Raw genomic sequence first — 20,445 nt, 5'->3', positions numbered from 1 at the left:
GTTCCCATTTTCACCCTAAGAGGAGTGTACCCCGAGTTACAAACATCTGACTTGGAAACAACTCATAGTTAAGAATGAGAATGAAACAAGATGAAGAGGGAAGACCCCTAGGAAGGGAAATTCACTCCTGCGAGAGTTCTCATGGGGAAAAAAGGGACTCCACTGAAGCTTTCTCACCAATCCTTGTTTCCAGAACAAGCCAATTTTACAAAAATCCAATTATCACAGGGGCAGGAAAGTGAGGCGAAATCTTCTGAACAGGGGCACAGACAGTAAAACAAACTCTACAAGGGTGTTAAGCCTTCCCTATCCTATCCAAAGCTATATATACGGTATGCTATGATAGCCAAAGCTAGTAGAACAAACCTACAGAACCAATCTCGTTCATAACTTGGGGACTGCCTGTATTCTCAATTTTTTTCCTAACCATTTTCCCAGACTCCTGAAATAATTTTTAGGGGACCCCTGTATAAAATGATTATATCTACATCCTAATAATGATATCTTGCAGAAACCCTAGTGAACCCCAGGGTTCGGTTCCTGTTCTAAACAAATGGTAAATGATAAGCATGGCATAAAGAACCTGGACAATGACATGATGTCGATCTGTTAGGACATGTTCTCGGACAGGCCTGTAGCTGGGGGGGGGGGGGGGAGGTTGGGGGTTCAACCCCCCCCCCCCCCACCCAAAATTTTTCAGGTTAAAAAAAACCTGGTTTACTCATGAATTTTAACTGGTTAACCAAATCCCCATGCTAAGTCTATGAGATTGCACCTGCAGAAAAACCATCAAATGCACTGGAAGTACTGGAAATGCAATTTGTTTCATAAAGATCAAGTAGACAGAACATATTGTAAAGAACAAAAATAACTTTCTGGCCTTGCATCGCACACTTTAGTGCAAATATTAAGACACAAATAGTGTTCAATTCAGCAAGTATTGCAGAATGTCATGCCACAGTCCACTTCAAAAAGGGTCATGACATGCAGCTGTTAATAAAATGCTGTAGTATATAAAAAGCCACATGTTAAATTCATAAAATATATAGTGGTTTATTTGGATGATTTTAAAGTGATTTCACTTTAAATGCACTGGAAAAAACTGTGATGGACAGTTTTTTTCCAAATGTGAAGAAACTTGTTCAGATTTCTGCAACATTGCCAGTGTCAACAGCTACAAATGAAAGGTTGTTTTCAACCCTTAAACGTTTGAAAACATACACAAGAAGCACAATGAGGCAAGGAAGACGGACTGGACTTGCACTCTTGAATGTCTATCGAAGTTTATCAATAGAGCCTGATTTCTGTCAAAGTGTAGTGACACAATTTTCAAGTGTTTCTAACAAATGCTGTGGTATCCTTTTGTAACTATAAATTATCAATTAGCAATCATTTTCAGTTATTTTAAGACTTGAAGCTTTAACTAAAATATAAATTTGATTTAATGAAATCTATATAAAATATACTTGTAATCATATAATTTAAAGTACAGTATATTCTGGCGTATAAGACTACTTTTTAACCCAAGAAAATCTTCTCAAAAGTCGGGGGTCGTCTTATATGCGGGTGTAGTCTTATGCATGGGAGTCATCTTAACTCTATATTTTAACTGGAAAAGTTGGGGGTCGTCTTATACGCCCAGTCGTCTTATATGCCGGAATATACGGTATTTTATGTTATGGCACGATGAAACATGCCTGTTACCCTTTGTAGTCTTTTACCTAGGTCATTGCTCTCTTAAATGCTGGTTATAAGTTTTAATCCTTGTTTTATCAGTTTTATCTGCTGTTAATTCCACCCACAATGTGTGTTTTAGTCAGTTTTGGCTATTTTTGGCCTTACTAACCTTGCATACCTTGTATCTTATACCTTTTACAGAGCAATAAGGGTCTTTGGACTGTATTAAAAATGTTGTTGTGTTATCGAACTACTCTTCATGATTTGCTAAAAAAAGTTTCAACCCACCCCATTTTTTTTTCTGGCTACAGCCCTGTTCTCGGATAAATGAAACTGCAAAGCAAAGTTAGCCAGAAAACTGGTGAACAAAAAAAGTGTGAAATTGGAGGTGGGATGTGAGAAAGAAAGAAAGTGAAACTTGTAAATCGTTGCAGTATCAGATTCCCACAATCCGTTTTGCCAGCATAGACTGAAAATGTTTGGCACTGCTTTAACCTTGGGCAGATAACCAGCAGGAGCCAATAAGTTGATATTCAGACAATAGTTCTTTGTCCATAGCAAACAATACAGAGGGGCAAACATTACCCTCCTGGTTGTGTAAGGAGTATCATTTGTTAAAGACAAGCTTTTCGCTCTTGGTTTTAATAATGCCTTTAAAAGAAAAAAAATCCCCCGACACCCCAGATTGTGAATGTGTTCCTAATAAAAATGTGTTCATCCTTTCTCTTGCAGCTTCTTAGAAGCAATGTTTTCAGCACATCACACACTCTTTCACAGTTTTATTTTCCACAGGATACACAGCTCTTTCCAAACCAACATTTCCTAGAGGCAAAATACATCGGGGGCAGAGAAGCTCTTGCCTCTTCATTATCAGAAATGCTTTATTTTCTGTATTTCAGCTGAGAAGTTTCTAGCTGTGTCTGTCTTCAGAGAGAAAGTCTGAGAAGATGGTTGTTATAAACAGTTTTTCCTTTGTGAGGAAGGTCTTGAAGTAATGATCTGATATGTTGAGGGCAAGTGCAAGGTGATGGGTAACTGAGAAAAAGACACTGACCACAATGGTTGCGGGGTCTAGGCGTCAATGTTCAAGACTTTCCAGGGCTTTGATAGATGGATTTGTGGGTTTGCTTCAGTAAAGCAATTCTTATGTTATCTTGTCCTGTACTTTCCACAACAGCAGTGGTTACAACTGGAATTAACTAAAATTAAGGTCAGAGTTTTTCATTCCGCCAAAAATGTGCTCAGTGGTTTCTTTCTCTGAATTCATTTATGCAGGTAAATTTATCTAGAATGAACATAAAATTCAAATGACCTTTTCATAAGGTAAAGGTAAAGATTCCCCTGACATTATGTCAAGTCATGTCCAACTCTGGGGGATGGTGCTCATCTCCATTTCTAAACCAAAGAGTCAGCATTGTCCGTAGACATCTCCAAGGTCATGTGGCCAGCATGACTGCATGGAGTGGCATTACCTTCCCGTTGAAGCAGTGCCTATTAATCTACTCACATTTGCATGTCTTCAAACTGCTGGGTTGGCAGAAACTGGGGCTAACAGAGGGAGCTCATCCTGCTCCCCAGATTTGAACCACCAACCTTTCAGTCAGCAAGTTCAGCAGCTCAGTGATTTAACCTGCTGCGCCACCAGGGGACCTTTCTTGACCTTCTCATAAAGACTTGTTTTAAAAACAGCAAAGACCAGATTTTAACATGCTATAAATACTATATTATTTTACAAAGCTGTTCTTTCCAAATGATGTAAAAGCCAGTATGGTGTAATGGCTTGAATGTTGGAGTGTGCCTCTGGAGAACAGGATTCAATTCCGTGCTTAGCTATGGGACCCCACTGGGTGGTCGTGGGTGAGTCACACACTACTTGCCCCAGAAAACCTATGAAAGGATCATCCTAAGACTGAGGAAAGTAAAAAACAACTTGAAATCACACAACAACAACAAAACAACAGATGTGAGGAGCCAGCAATATTTTCCCCAGTATGCCTGCACCAAATTTTGTTCCTGTTGGTGACAACTGTTTCTCCCCCCCCCCCCCCCCCCCTGCAAACTCACTAGGGACTGGTGACTGATAGTTGCAGACAAGCTCTGGTTTCTGGACCACCTCCTTGAATAGTACAATTCCAAACAAAGTACCATATTTACTCAAATCTTATTTTGGCTAAATGGCCTTGCCAAAATTGGATGTGCATTAGGTTTGTGGAATACTGTAATCTTAGTGCTGAGCCCAAGGCAAAGGGGAAGCTGCTTCAGGAGTGCCAGGAGCTCCTATTTGAGGGACTTAATCTCTAATTTAATGGCCATGGCTCAATGCTATGCCATCCTGGGATTTGTAACTTGGTGAGGCACCAGCATCCTTTGACAGAGAAAACTCAAGACCTTGTTTCCTACCACAGAGCCAGGACAGTTAAAGTGCATTCATTCCAGCATAGATGCACCCCAAGGTTTTCTTCTTCATTGCTGGAAATGTTGATGTTCTAATACAATTCTTTCTAAAGAAGGAATTCTAAGCAGGCAGCCACTGTAATGCACACTTTTATTGGTTAAATGACAAAAAGTCGATTTTTGCTGCTGCACATTACATTCAGCAACAAATACTTTTTCAGGTTTCCGGAGTTTGGAAATTGAGGCATGCATTAGATTGGTTGGTGCATTAGACAGAAGTAAATATCGGTATATCTATAAAAGCCTCCCAAAACCAGGATACCTGAAAAACAATTATGTAGGCATGATTTTTAATTGGCTGCCAAAGAGAAACTGGAGGGCTTGTCTTTCAGGACAGAGAAAGCATCAATGAAGATTACAAAAGGCAATCTTGTTCCACTGCAGCTGCAAGTTCCATCCTATGGCATCTTGGGACTTGTAGATTGTAGATTGGGGATCCCCTAGAGTCCTCTGGTTGAGAATACTAAGTGTCCCTTCCAAACCTGCTAATCCCAAGAGTCCATAGGCCGGGAACGTGTTGGCTCAAGAGGAATAACAGAGGTGTAATTCTGTAGTGCGAATGGGCCCCCGATTGCAAACCACAGAGCAGGAAACAATCTGCCAACGTCCCTTGATGAGTTCCTGTGTGATCAGGGAGGATCACCTTGCATTTTTGTGAAGTCAGTTTAAATGTTCTTCCCGGAATGCCAAAATGGCAGCCTATCTAAGTATAAAACAGCAACTTCCAACTTTGTTTACTTCTTTTCATCTTTTCTTTCTTTCTTTCTGTTTGTGTTTCTCTCTTAGAAAATACACTACAGTTGTCTCTCCATATCTGCAGTTTTAACATTTGTGGATTTGGTTATTCATGGATTTGGTTAAAATGTTCTTTCTACTTTCTACTACTACCACTACTACTACCACTATATAATAATAATAATAATAATAATAATAATAATAATAATAATAATAATGATGTGTAATCCAATACAACAGTCATCAAAGTGATCTCATTTGCTGTGGACTCATCTTGTTGTGTTTCAAATTATTATTATTATTATTATTATTATTATTATTATTATTATTTCTTAACCACCTCTCCCTGCAACTCGAGGAAGGTTACAACACAATTAAAAAACATTACCATTGCAAAAAAAAATCAACAAATATACATATTTCTATAGAAGATCCACATAAAAACTGCATTTCTATAAAACACATATTAAAATACACAAAACAGACATCTGGAGGGCCCAAGTTTGCCCATGCTTGACCTGGAAGGAGTCCAATTGCTTCTTTTGATTCCACAGGAAGATCAAGATGTCTGTGTTACACGTATTTCTTTCTCTCCCTATGTGCTTCCAGCAGTGGAAGGGTTTCAAGCCTTTCCCTCAAGCTGACTTGAACCTTTCCCAAATCTTGGGATTTTGGGGTGAAATTAGAGTTTCCAGCCAACATGGAACCCTTGCAGTGGTAGCAATAATAATGCATTTTATTAGAGTTTAGAAAATGTACCTGATATCCAAAAACGGGAGGAAAAACTGTAGATACAAAAACAGAAAACAAAATAAAAGGACCAAATACAAATATGACCCCAGAGTATTGTCGAAGGCTTTCATGGCCGGAATCACTGGGTTGTTGTGAGTTTTCTGGGCTGTATGGCCATGAGGAAAAACAAAATGAAACTGAATCCAGACAAAACAGAGGTGCTTGCTATCAAGGATCCTAATCTGGGGGTGGAGGTGTATCAACCAGTTCTGGATGGGGTTACACTCCCACTGAATGACTGTGTTCGCAGCTTGGGAGTGCTCCTAGATCCATCCCTTCAAATGTCAGCCCAGGTAGATGTGACGGTCAGGAGTGCTTCTTACCAGCTTTGGCTGATACACCAGTTACGCCCCTTCCTAGATTTGGAAGACCTAAAGATGGTAGTGCATGTGCTGGTAACCTCAAGGCTGGACTTCTGCAATGAGCTTTACATTGGAATACCTTTGTATCAAGTTCAGAAACTGCAAGTGGTTCAAAATATGGCTGCTAGATTGCTTACAGAAGCATCTAGCACATTATGCCTATCCTACAGGAACAAAAAGCTTTGGAGCTTTGAATGTGATTTTTCTGCTTCTTGCCAGGGAGTTGGACTGGATGGGCCCCAACTCTATGATCCTATAATTCTGTGATTCTAACGTCACTCCACTAGCTGCCAATTAGTTTCCAGTCAAAGTACAGGGTGTTGGTTTTGACCTTTAACCCCCTTCCCCAAGTTACCTTCAGGATCGTCTTCTCCCATACAATCCTCCCCAAACACTGTGGTCCTCTGGGAGTGTCTGCTCCAGCCTCCCAGAACCCAACTGGCAACCATCATCCAGAGGGCTTTTTTATTGGCCACCCCAAAACTTTGGAATGACCTGCCGGTAGAGCTCTAGATCAGCTAGATCAGCTGTCAGAATTAAAAAACCACCTAAAGACATGTCTCTTCCGGCAGGCCTACCCAGACGGTTTTTAACTATGAATCCTAAACTTCTGTCCTTTGGTTGATGATGAGGCTCTCATTGAACATCAAGAAAACCAAAGTGCTCTTCCAACAGTCATCAGCTAATCCCTCTCCAATGCCAGAAATACAACTTAATGGTGTAACATTTTTTTATTTTCTTTTTTACCCACCCCTCATCCCTATTGAGTTTATGTTAAAACACTGTGTTTGAAAATAACAATAATCAAAATATTATAAAAAAAGAAAAGAAAATGTTGACCATTCCCGCAACTTTGGCAGCCACCTCTCCACAAAAGTCAACATTGACACTGAAATACAACACCGACTAAGCTCTGCGAGTGCAGCATTTTTCCGAATGAAGCAGAGAGTGTTTGAGGAACATCCATAGGGAGACCAAGGTGCTTGTTTGTAAAGCCATTGTCCTCCCAGCCTTGCTGTACGCCTGTGAAAGGTGGACTGTCTACAGACGTCCAAGTTTGCCCAGGCCTGTTCTAGGTAGAGGAGAAAGGATGGGGAAGGCTGGCTTGAGAGCTTGGAGAGCATCTCCATTGTTGCCCTAAAGCAGTTGGAGCTCACTTGGAGCTTCCATGGCTCAATGCTGTGCAATCCTGAGAGTTATAGATATACTTGAGCCTTTGTGCGTTGGACATAAAAAAGGCAAAGGATCTTCTAAACCACATGCCCGGGGATTCCATGGCAAAGAAGAGACTGAGCCGTGGCAAGTGGGTGGGCGGAGAAAGAGAGCGAGAGAGCTGTGCGTGCTTTCCGCATCAGAGGCGGGACGATTCCCCGTCTGCACGCCCTGCCTGACACGCGCTCGCCCTGCCTTCCCTTTGGCCCTCCTTCTGGCTCCAAGTCCCCATGGAGAGAAGAAGAGCCGGGAGCTGAACGAAGCCTGGGTGAGTTATTTCAGGGAGGGAAAGGAAGAAAGGGAGTCCATTGGCTTGGAAACTCGTCTTTTCTTGGAGGCGGGGGAAGCCCGGCTGTATTTTCCTCTGCTTTTCAAAGTGGCTTCTATTGGAGACGAAGGATTGCCTATAAGAGTTGAATGCCTTCAAGTTTCCCATGTGTATAGAGCAAGCATGGAAAACTTGGCCCCTCCGTGTGTTTTGGACTTCCAACAAGCCTTCCCCCCCCCCCCAGGCAGCAACCAGCCAGGCTTTGAAGCTGCAAAACCATTGAATGCTAATCAAGGTGGCCAATTGCAACATTCACCCTTGCCTCAAACAGACAAGACTTCTTTCTCCCACCCTGGACATTATTCCACATATATATAAACCCCACTTGCGTAGTTTCCAACAGACCTCACAACCTCTGAGGATGCCTCTCATAGATGTGGGTAAAACGTCAGGAGAGAATGCGTCTGGAACATCGCCATACAGCCCGGAAAAGTCACAGCAACCCAACCGGTAGGCTGTTAGGGATTGTGGAAATTGAAGTCCAAAACACTTGTGGGTGTGTGAAGTTTTCCCACGCCTGATATAGAGACCCTATGGAGGAAATATCTGTCTGTTCTTGGATGCTGTCCTGGCAGGTCCCTGGATGGGAGACCACCAGGTGCTGTGGGCTCTATTTCAGAAGGAACTGGCAAAACTAGAGATTTCTGGCAGAATGAGACCCCATCCACACTTCTATATAAAATCCAGATTATCTGTTTGAACTGGGTTATATGGCAGTATAGACTCATTTAATCCAGTTCAAAGCAGATAATGCGGATTGACTACTCTGATCATCTGGATTGTATGGTAGTTCTATGTTGTTTAGATATATAGTTTGGTTTTATGTATGTAAGGTATTGAAATTTGCCAATATTTGTTGTAAACCGCTTTAGTGCCCCCAGGGGTGAGAAAAGCAGTATATAAATACAGTAAATAAATAAATAGTGTAGAAGGGGTCCCTTAGGCCACTTTCACACATCTGAATAAAAGCCCACATTATCTACTTTGAACTGGAATATGTGGCAGTGTGGACTCAGATAACCCAGGTTTTTTTTTTTTGTCGTGTCAGGAGCGACTTGGGAAACTGCAAGTTGCTTCTGGCGTAAGAGAATTGGCAGTCTGCAAGGACATTGTCCAAGAGATCCCTGGATGTTTTGATGTTTTTGCCATCTTTGTGGGAAGCTTCTCTCATGTCCCCGCATGGGGAGCTGACAAAAGGAGCTCATCCGCACTCTCCCCAGATTCGAACCTGCGACCGGTTGGTCTTCAGCCCTGCCAGCACAGGGGTTTAACCCACTGCACCACCGGGGGCTCCTGATAACCCAGTTCAAAGCAGATATTGTGGTATTTTCTGCCATGGTATTCCGGGTTATATGACTGTGTAAAAGGGCCCGAAGAAAATCCTATGAAGTTGCCTTCAGTCGACAGGCAACTTGAAAGCATATGGCAGACAACCCAAACCTATCTGTCATGCAGTTTTCTTAGTAACCTTTCTTTGGAGAGGCTTCTTTTGAGGCTGAGAAAGTGTGACTTTCCCAGGGCCCTTCCACACAGACCTATAACCCAGAATATCAAGGCAGAAAATCCTACATTATCTGTGTGTGGGAGAAGAGAAGGCTGAGAGGAGATATGATAGCCATTTATAAATATGTGAGAGGAAGCCACAGGGAGGAGGGAGCAAGCTTGTTTTCTGCTTCCTTGGAGACTAGGACGCGGAACAATGGCTTCAAACTACAAGAGAGGAGATTCCATCTGAACACGAAGAAGAACTTCCTGACTGTGAGAGCTGTTCAGCAGTGGAACTCACTGCCCCGGAGTGTGGTGGAGGCTCCTTCTTTAGAAGCTTTTAAACAGAGGCTGGATGGCCATCTGTCAGGGGTGATTTGAATGCAATATTCCTGCTTCTTGGCAGGGGGTTGGACTGGATGGCCCATGAGGTCTCTTCCAACTCTTTGATTCTTTGATTCTATGATTCTATAACTCAGTTCAAAGCAGATATTGTGGGGTTTTCTGCCTTGATATTCTGAGATACAGGACTGTGTGGAAGGGCCCGCAGTGGGCAGCAAGGATTTGAAACCTGGGCATGTGATACAGTTCAAGGAGTGTACCCTTGACACTCCAAAAGCTATCAGGAAACGAGGGAGGAATGGAGAGGAGTGGTCTCGTCTAACTCTAAAGGCTCCAGATTGTGTTTGATCTCAGATGCCATGGAGGGTCAGCCCTCGTTAGACAGTGTTATGCTGAGATTTGTAGTCTGGGGACCTATATGGCTGAGAGTGCCAAATGTCCCTTCCTAAATTACATTATTTATTCAAGTAGCTGACCTGAATATAAGCTGAGGCACCTAATTTTCACAAAAATTGGGAAAATGTATTGACTTGAGTGTAAGCGGAAAGTGGGCAATGAAGCAGCTACTGGTAAATTCCAAAATAGAAATAGATACCAATAAAATTATATTAATTGAGGCATCTGTAGGTTAAATGTTTTTCAATATTTACATAAAACTGCCATTTACAATAAGCCTGTCCAACTCTGATTAAACCATTATTCTAACCTTCAGTGTAAATGTGCTTATGCATCCCTCCAATAATAATAAAGAGAGTAAAATAATAAATGTGATCAAAATAATAATAGAGTAATATAATGGAAATGTAAAAATAATAGTAATAATAGAGTAAAATCATACATGTAATAATAATAAAGAGAGTAAAATAATAAATGTAATCAAAATAATAATAGAGTAAAATAATGGAAATGTAATAACAGTAATGATAGAGTAAAATCATACATGTAATAATAATAAATAGAGTAAAATAATGGATATGCAATAGTAACAATAATAAATAGAGTAAAATAATACATATAGTAATAGGGTAAAATAATAAATGTAATAATAATAGGGTAAAATAATGTAAATATAATAATAATAATAATAATAATAATAAGATTCAAATAATAAATGTAATAAAATTATTATTATTATTATTATTAAACACTGAGTCGCTGGTGGGAAAATCCAGAAGGGCTGTTGACGGAAAACCACATTCTCATCTAGACTGTCCTTAAAAATGTAAGACTACTGCGTTGAGATTTCGTAGTAAAAGCCTCTTCTGCAAGCATCTTAAGAAGAAACTGGAGGAGGAGATGGAAAAGGTATTGTTGGGAGGAATTAATAATGTAATTACGTACATAGCTTACAAAAATAGATGGATTTAAAATCTGCATACGTTGTAAAGAACAGCTTTTGAAGAACTTTTAAAAAAATTGAAAGACCACGCCTTTGACAGGACACTCGCTTGAGAAGTGTAGATTTTGTGGTCTGTCATTTGACAAAAGTGAGGGTGGGTGTCAAACCACTCCTTGTTCTTAAACAAAACTTGCAGTGAGTTAATAGATGCTGTGGGACATGAGAAAGCTCAATGTAAAAGGGAACCCCATTATCAAATACATCATCATCATTATTGTTATTGTTATTATGATTATTATTATTATAGCACAGTCCCTATCTAAACACTCTTCATTCCGGGTTGCTGTGAGTTTTCTGAGCTGTATAGCTATGTTCCAGAAGCATTCTCTCCTGACGTTTCACCCACATCTATGGCAGGCATCCTCAGAGGTTGTGAAGTCTGTTGGAAACTAGGCAAGCGAGAGGTATATATCAGTGGAACATCCAAGGTGGGAGAAGGAACTCTTGTCTGTGGGAGGCAAGTGTGAATGTTGCGATGGGCCACCTTGATTAGCATTTAATGGCCTTGCAGCTTCAACTCCTGAGATTCCATAGCATTGAGCCACGGCAGTTGAAGTGATATTAAGTGAGTGGATGCATATATTTCTGATGGTCTTAAGAACCCTTTGGCAGAGAAAGCTGAGGATCTCTCTGTCTTTCCTTCTCTTCCTTTTTGGAAACAGACGGTAAATCGTTGGGTTGTTGTAGGTTTTTCCGGGCTATATGGCCATGTTCTGGAGGCAATTTTTCTCCTGACGTTTCACCTGCATCTATGACAAGCATCCTCAGAGGTAGTGAGGTCTGTTGGAAGTAGGAAAAATGGGTTTATATATCTGTGGAATGACCAGGGTGAGACAAAGGACTTTTGTCTGCTGGGGCTAGATATGAATGTTTCAGCTGATCACATTGATTAGCATTCAATGGCTTGGAAGTGCCTGGGGGGAATCTTTTGTTAAGAGTGATTTGATGTGCCTGTTTGTTTCCTCTCTGTTGTTTTACTGTTGTAATTCTTGAGACGGTAAATCCTCCAACCGAAACCCCTCCTCCACTGTGATTGGCCAGAAACTGGGGCTAACAACGGGAGCTCATGCCACTTCCCAGATTCAAACCTGTGACCTTTCGGTCAGCAACTCAGCGGTTTAACCAGCTCACCACCGGGGGCCTCCAAATGAATCTATAATGTGAAATTTGTGAAGCAGAAGAGTAAAGCCCCTTCTACACTGCCATATAAAATCCAGATTATCTGCTTTGATAATCTGGATTATAGGATGGTATAGAAGGAGCCTAAGAGGACTGGATTTGATACTTGCACAAGAAAAGAAATGGGAGTTTCTCAAGGGACGGAAGCATTGTATTTATGGAATAACTCAATCATACCCCATGGACGGAGGAATGAAAGAGCATTGCAGAACAAAACAAAATCCCAATATGAAACAAAGTTGCACATGACTGCAAAACTCTGATTTCTGAACCTTTGAAGATCACAATCTATGAGGGTTTTGTTGTGTTTACTTTTTCTGATGACGTTGAAATTTTCAGTCTTCCAGAGCCATCATCGGATTCTAGGGTACACACTCTTGTAATCTTTCCAAACAACAAGATGAAACACTTGGGCAAAATACTCTGTAGAACAACTTAGGCAGGAGCCAAGATGCAAGGAAGAAAGAGAGGCTCTTAAACTTCAATTTATATAAATAAAAATGTAATATTTGTTTGTGGGATTAATATAACTCAAAAACCACTGGGCGATTTAACACCAAATTTGGACACAAAACACCTACCAGGGCAACAAATAACCATAACTCATAAAAACGCTGAAAAACACAGCAGAAGAGAATTAAAAAGCCCAAAAAAAAATACAATTCATGTGCAAAACCACATATATACACATATGCACACACACACATATATACACACAAAACACATATACACAAACTGGGCCACAGCAACGCGTGGCAAAGGATGGCTAGTAGGTCCATATGATTGCATTGAACCATCTAGGTTCAAACAACTATATACACAGGTATGCAAAGTCACTTGAGCCTAAGTACTGTAGTCACAGATGACAATGGAAACTGGTTTAAAATGTTTTAAGCATCAACAATCTTGCAGTCTTCCAGATGCAGTCATTTTGGGCCATAACTTCCCCTTAAATGCATATAACTTTGAGTCTCATCTGTATCCATTTATTACTGGTTCTGTGCCATAGCAAACTCCAGCTCCCATGATTTGATGGCATTGAGCCATAGCAGTTAAAGTAGTATCAAACTACATTAAATCTACAGTGTAGATGCACCCATAGCCACCCAATCTCTCTCTAAAGCCCTGTAAAGAAGGAGACTCCATCATCCTCTGAGGCAGTCTGTTCAACTCTGGAACATCTCTCACTGTCAGGCAGTTCTTCCTAATGTTTAAACAGCATTTTTTTTTTGCAGTTGGAACCCATTGGTTCGTCTTCTAATTTCCAGAGCAGCCTAAAATAAACTTGCTCCATCTTCATCATGATACCTCTATGGCTATCATCTCTCAGTCTTCTCTAAGCATTCCAGTTCCCTAAGGCATTCCTGATTTAAAAACTCTTTGTGTTTGTCTATTCTTTCTTCTGTAATCCCAATTTTATTATGACTCCTTTTATTGCAGGTATGTTTTTCATATGCATATGATAATGCACCTAGAGAATATTTAAGGACAGTGTTGCTTGTATATTTGAAGGTTAGTGCAGGAGATAATATGGTACATAAAGGAACTGGATGTTTGGTCTTCTGGCCAAGTAACCTATTTCCCCCCAAAGTCAGAATTTGATGAGTTTCATCTTCATCAGAAAGTATTCCAGAAAGTGTTGGGTGGAAAAGGTGCTTGAAATCTTGTGACATAAATCCATGCTGTGTCTTTTCTTCCTTCCATTCCTTTTGATGAACTTTTCGTCTATCTTGAAAACAATTCTAGTAAAATGGGACCAGACGTCTTTCTTGTAAATGGCCAGGATGGATCACTCATCCAGTTTGTGCCTTTGACAGATAAAGAAACTGAAAAGAAAAGCAGTTTGTGTAGAATGCTTCATCATACCTGACAGACCAACCTGGAAAAATACATTTTATTGTTTGTGTGTGTGTGTGTGTGTGAGACCTCAAAAGAATGTCAGGAAAATGTGTAATGGATACATTTATCTCCACCACTGCAGAAACCACAAACATACCATGAGAAAGGCACAAAAGCAGGAGTGAGAATGGCTCTTCAGACAATTTCTAGCATTATTCAGCATTGGGCTGCCATATATGCTGTTACTTGCAGCCTTACAACTTTTTCTGGTCGATTCTCAATCCTGAGCTAAAGGAAGGAGGCAAATATTTCCATACATTTGAATCTTCTTCACTCAGTGACAAATAATATCATACTGGAAACATTCCACGAAACTGAATTTTATGTTATTGTTGATGGCAAAGGACCTGAACATACCTATGTTCATTTTCCGAAGACAGTTCCTCCTTTCTGGTAAGTTGCTATTAATATTTTGTACCTAATTTGCCCTTTAGAAAGATTTCAGATATGTCTTAACTTCTTTTTTTCAAAGGATATGGCAGCCTTCTCTCTAGATGTCTTACTTTACATCACCCATCATTCTTAACCAGCACAGCCAATGCCAGTTCTGTCTGAGGATGATAAGACTGGTAAGACAACACATCTGGAAGATACCCAGTTGGGGCAGAATAATAAACAAAAGTGAGCTGGAATTAAACCAATTTCTTTTTCATTCCTCAATAACCATGTAACCAGAGAAATAAAGAATACGTTCAAAAACCTTTATTTCTCTGGTTAGATGGATATAGAGCAGTGATTCCCAACCTTTCTTTGACCAGAGACCACGACCAGCAACCACTTTGACCAGGGACCACTCTACAACATTAGTACCAAAATGGTTACAAATAAGTTTTTGGTCAACTTTAGATTCAGTTTGGTTATTTGGGGCGCTGATTCAGAAAATTGCATTGGATAGACCACATCAGCTCTAGTTGCTCATGCAGAACATATGCAACCCAGTAGTCGCCATCTGCTCGCCCACAGAAAACCATATTTAATAATCTATAGCTGATGTGGTAGTAGTAATCTTTTGTGGATAGTCAGCCTCTCCCCCCTGACATCCCCGTTGCCTTGGCACTATAAGAGGGTTTCACGAAACCAATTGCTCTCGTTGCCATGTGGTTTAGAGGTGACAGTGTAGTAATGGTGATGCCGCGGACCATATTTTAATTCTTGTAGACCACTGGTGGTCCATGGACCACAGGTTGGGAACCACTGATATAGAGGCATGCAAAATAAATTAGTTCAATTTCAGCTCACATTACAGTCAAGTTACATTTATTCCATAATGAATACAGACCTGTACATTTTGAGATTAAATATTCATTAAATATTTCAAATTTAGGAAAACTGTTGTCATGTTTCAGAAGTGAAGCTGGTAAGGCTGAGCATTGTCATTAAAGAGTATTTATCCAGGCAAACATATTCCAGTTTATTCCAAAAGCCGCAGTCCTGCTGCATATCAGCTGTAGTGAATGGATGTCTGGCCTCCAACCACCATATCTTACATTTTTAAAAAAAAATGTATTTACATTCAGAAATAATCTTAGTTACATTCCAGTGCAACAAAAGCAGGGAAGCAAGAAGAGGAAAAGAGAGAAAGTAACTGCCCTGTAATACACAACTCAATAAATATAGCTTTCTTTACAGTGTGCAACTTGTATGATAGGAAATGTTGTCCTAATTGTATTGTTCCTGATAGATACTTGATCTTCAGATACAATTGTATCTGCATTGCACATTTAATATCACAGTAACTGCCATGCTTCCATCATATGGAAGCTGGGAATTTCTAGTTTTGGAGGGTACTTAGATTTTGGTGCTGGAGAACCCAAATGCATTAGATCCATACACTATAGCTGTGTTGTACAACTTAGGGTGCATCTGTACCATAGAATTAATGCAGTTTGATGGTACTATAACTGCCATGGCTCAATGCACCATCCGCTAGCTGTTGCATGAGAGTTCACAAAGCAGCATAAAACCCATTTGTTCCATCTCATCACAATTCCTTGAAGTTTACTCTGCCACCATTCATTGTGACAACAGCAATCTTGTGGGATCTTGGAGTTTGTAGTTTGGAGACACCTTTGCTCTTTGGCAGAGAAGGCTAAAGATCTTGAAAACTACAACTCCTATGATTCCGTAGCAGTGAGCCATGGCGGTTAAAGTGATGTCAAACTGCATCAATTGTATAGTGTAGATACACACTTTGTCTCATCATCTCAAATGTTGTAATTAAATGTAGGAATCTAGGGATGCAAATAGTGTGGTGTTGACTATCTTTTGTTAGGGATGGCGAAGAGAAGGTTAAAGACTTGGTAAAATGACAACTCCATTGATTCCATAGCATTGAATCAGGGCAGTTAAAGTGGTGTCAAACTGCATTAATTTTATAGTGTAGGTACACACTGCCTCATCATCTCAGATGTTGTAATTGGAAGGAGAGAAGAATTAAATGTAGGAATCTAGGGATAAAAACAGTGTGGTTGACTGTATTATCAAAGGCTTTCATGGCCGGAATCACTGGGTTGTTGTAGATTTTTTGGGATGTATGGCCATGTTCTAGAAGCATTCTCTCCTGACGTTTTGCCTGCATTTATGGAATGCATCCTCAGATGTTGTGAGGTCTGTTGGAAACTAGGAAAATTGGGTTTATATATCTGTGGAAAGTCCAGGGTGGGAGTGTAGTTGACTGTCTTTGTTAGGGATAGCAAAAAGAAAGTTAAAGACTTGATAAAATGACAACTCCCTTGATTCCATAGCGTTGAGTCAGGGCAGTTAAAGTGGTGTCAGATTGCATTAATTCTACAGTAGATATATACCCACGCTCTTTCTGAGCTTTTTTGCGATGCACCGTCTGCTAGCTGTTGCATGAGAGTTCACAAAGTAGCATAAACCCCATTTGTTCCATCTCATCACAATTCCTTGAAGTTTACTCTGCCACCATTCATTGTGACAACAGCAAACTATAGCCAAAAAAGATTAAAATGCCACAAGAAGCCAACTGGACCATTGGATTCATTTTGTTCATTGTTTTATGTTTTAGTACTGATGCATCCAGAAATGAAACTACAGAAATATATCTCATGAATCGGAAAATAAACTAACACATATTGCTCATGAACCAGAAAAGAAACCAGAGGCTCATTGCTCATGCAAGGTGAGAATATGAAAAGAAGGGGAGCCTTTGAATGACACAATTAGTGTCTCAGTGTTATATCCTGAGTCTAGGAGGAACTCTAGGTTTCTTTGGGCCCTTCCACACAGCCATATAGCCCAGAATATCAAGGCAGAATAACCCACAATATCTGCTTTGAAATGGAATATCTGAGTCTACACTGCCATATATCCCAGTCCAAAGTACTGTATATACTCAAGTATAAGCCTAATTTTCTGCCCTTTTTTAGGCTGAAAAAGTCCCCCTAGGCTCATACTTGAGTCAAGGTTATTTATTATTTTACTTTATTATTATTATTATTATTATTATTATTATTATTATTATTTGAAACACAACAAGATTAGTACACAACAAACAAGATCACTCTGCTAGCTGTGGTATTGGATCACACATCAGACACTTCCCAAATGTCTAGGACTGTGTGATGTATCGGCAAAAAATGTGTGCAAATCCCAGTAAAGTGGCCTTTTGCAGCTGGCAGACGGTAATTTTATCAGCGCCGATTGTGTTTAAGTGCAGGCCAAGGTTTACTTCGACCATATAAACTTGTGTATAAGTCAACCTCAAGTATAAATCAAGAGCAGGATTTGGGGCCAAAATTATGGCTTTTGAGCAGGCATGGGCAAACTTTGTCCCTCCAGGTGTTTTGGGCTTCAACTCCCACAATTCCTGGCCTCAGGCCTCAGGCTTAAGCGGCTGAGGGGGGAAAGGAAGGAGCCTGAGGCCAGGAATTGTGGGAGTTGAAGCCCAAAACACCTGGAGGGACAGAGTTTGCCCATGCTTGCTTTTGAGGGTGGCTTCCCAGAAAGGTGAAAGCACCAATGCTGCCTTGAAATAATTCTACTCCTCCTCCTTCTCCTCCCAAACACTGAATATTTCTTTTATTTTTCTAAACAGGGCAAACCACTGTAACTTTTATCAAGATGTCCTTCCAATGGAGTTTGTTTTTAACACTTGTGCTTTTAGTACACATGGGATTACGTGAGTATCTCTTTCCAGGTGTCAGTTCTTGTGGGGATTCCTCAGTTGCAAAGGGGATATGGAGCAAGTGCAGATGGAGAATTCTCTTTCTAGCCTTGAGCGCAAAAAGTTGGTGCCGTATCAACATATTTTGCGCCATGTGAGACTATTGTTCCAACAGGCACCGTAGTATTCCTTCTGTGTTCTGGCAAAGTTTTAGAGACATTCTTTCTTTCTGGGTGCATCTACACTGTAGAATTAATGCAGTTTGACACCACTTTGGTTGTCGTGTTTCAATGGAATAGAATCATGGACTACAATTTTACAAGATCTTTAGACTCTTCTGCCAAAGAGTGCTGGAGCCTCACATGATTCCATGACATTGAGCCGTGACAGAAAATGGTGTCAAACTGCCTTAATTCTATAGTGTAGATGCACCTTTTATCCTAACATCTCAGATGTTGTAATGGCAAGAAAGAACAATTAAATATAGTGTCCTAGGAGTGCTAATAGTATGGCTGTCTAGGTTGCTGTGAGTTTTCCAGGCTGTATGGCCATATTCCAGAAGTATGGTTGACTTTCCTTTGTTACTCAGGGGGACGTAGGAGATTCCTGGCACTGATATCTTGTGAAATATGTTAATCTTTGCCATATCTTGCCTATGTGTAGTTTAGGGAGTACAGCCTATTTCAAATTGCATATTGATTCACTTTTCGCAATCATGTTTGGTTTTACTTTGATGTATCTGGGGTGGAGCCCCCGATGGCACAGTGGGTTAAACCGCTGAGCTGCTAAACTTGCCAACCAAAAGGTCGCAGGTTTGAATCCGGGGAGCAGCATGAGCTCCCGCTGTTAGCCCCAGCTTCTGCCAACCTAGTGGTTCAAAAACATGCAAATGTGAGTAGATCAATAGTTACCACTCAGATGGGAAGGTAACAGTGCTCCATGCAGTCATGCTGGCCACATGAACTTGGAGATGTCTGTGGACAATGCCGGCTCTTCGGCTTAGAAATGGAGATGAGCACCAACCTTCAGAGTCAGACATGACTGGACTTAATGTCAGGGAAAAACCTTTACCTTACCTGGGGTTGTTGCTTGTTGGAAGACTTCTTTTATCTTTGAATTGCTTATCAGAAAGCACTCCTTTTTTTAATTCTAGGGGTACATTTTGGGAGACCGGAGGAGTGCAATAAACCTCAGTTGAGTATTGCTGCTTTCAGATCATTTTTTCCAATTATTGATATAAAATATTAATACTTTAATAATGAATATTTAAAAATATGTAAGGTTCCTGGTTTAATTGTCTTATGGGGAAAATGTGGCCTTACAGTTGTTGCCGCTCCATTTTGTGTCACCACTCATTTCGGTCCTGGGGTTCACGGTAGTCATAGCCTTGCAACTCAGCTGAATTGTACAGTCAGCCCTCCATATTTGCTGGTGTTAGGGACACAGAACCCCTTAAAACTGAAAAATGGTAAATCAAGAAAATATTTTTTTAACCTGCACAGCCAGTGTTGTGGAACTATGGGTGTTATAGAGCAATAGCCCCTGGAGGGCCACACATTCCTGGCTGAGTGATACTACCTGGCTGAGTGATACTACAAACAAGGTCCTTCACAAAGCACGCCACATGGGAATGATTTGAACATGGAGGTGAAACAGTCCTGTGGTAATCTGGTGATGGGGTTTCCATGCCTTTGCACATTGAAAATGACTACAAAAATAAATAAAGCAAAAGACATATCTGAACACCAGAAAAGAGGGAAATGGCATTAGCTTCAGGCCAGACAAGAAGCAGGTACACAACATGGGAAATCTTCAACCAACCAAGGCAGCCAAGAAGCCAGTACAGAACCTTCAGAGGTGGTGGACTACCTCACTCCTAGCCATTTCCTGCTTTGACCATTATTGTAATTGGGAATAGAGGGGGGATTTGTGTCATCCAAAGCCAGAAGATTTTCCAATATATGAAGTTGTTGCAGCGTGCATAATGCTGTTTTTCTTTATTATAGGGGATACATGAATGCTACTGGAATTGGCAGTTGTCGGCCACATGGAACAGCGGTGACTCTGTACTGCTTGCCAAACAGGACTGTTTTCCCTAAGGGCTTCAAGAAGGTCTCAATTCTGGAAAACGGCAGTGAAGTGAGCAGCAGTGGAGGTCCTTCAGTCAGCGCCCTTGTTTTCCTGAACAGATTTGGAATGCAGACATTTAAATGCGAGTGTTCACCCGGGAAAAGACCGAAGCTCATATGTGAAATCAGGATTACCACTGGACGTAAGAAATTTTTCTTTGTACGTGTTTACTTATGTGGTCAGATGGAGCCCTGACAAGACTCATCAAATCTGAGATTTATCATTGTGCTACGTTGACTCAGCAATTGGCAGAATGGCTCTATTCAAGTTGGGACTAACCAACAAATTGACAACCTGGGTGTGCTTCTACAAAACTCCAAGTTTA

General features: G+C 40.6%; 1 protein-coding gene across 1 annotated transcript in view; it reads left to right on the top strand.

Annotated features, from left to right (window-relative positions):
* The first annotated feature begins 7,394 nt into the window (after positions 1-7,394).
* The window catches only part of IL12RB2 (interleukin 12 receptor subunit beta 2), a 36,277-nt gene continuing 23,226 nt past the window's right edge, over positions 7,395-20,445 (top strand). Inside the window, exons 1-6 of the mRNA XM_060772654.2 lie at positions 7,395-7,500; positions 13,947-14,257; positions 16,893-17,006; positions 17,922-18,005; positions 19,144-19,183; positions 19,997-20,262. Of these exons, the coding sequence (XP_060628637.2) occupies positions 17,000-17,006; positions 17,922-18,005; positions 19,144-19,183; positions 19,997-20,262 (397 nt within the window). The 5' untranslated portion in view covers positions 7,395-7,500; positions 13,947-14,257; positions 16,893-16,999. The remainder of the gene's footprint in view (positions 7,501-13,946; positions 14,258-16,892; positions 17,007-17,921; positions 18,006-19,143; positions 19,184-19,996; positions 20,263-20,445) is intronic.

This window comes from Anolis sagrei, chromosome 4 (assembly GCF_037176765.1).
Source record: "Anolis sagrei isolate rAnoSag1 chromosome 4, rAnoSag1.mat, whole genome shotgun sequence".
Classification (NCBI taxonomy): Eukaryota; Metazoa; Chordata; class Lepidosauria; order Squamata; family Dactyloidae; genus Anolis; species Anolis sagrei.
This window is presented reverse-complemented; position numbering and strand designations above follow the sequence as displayed.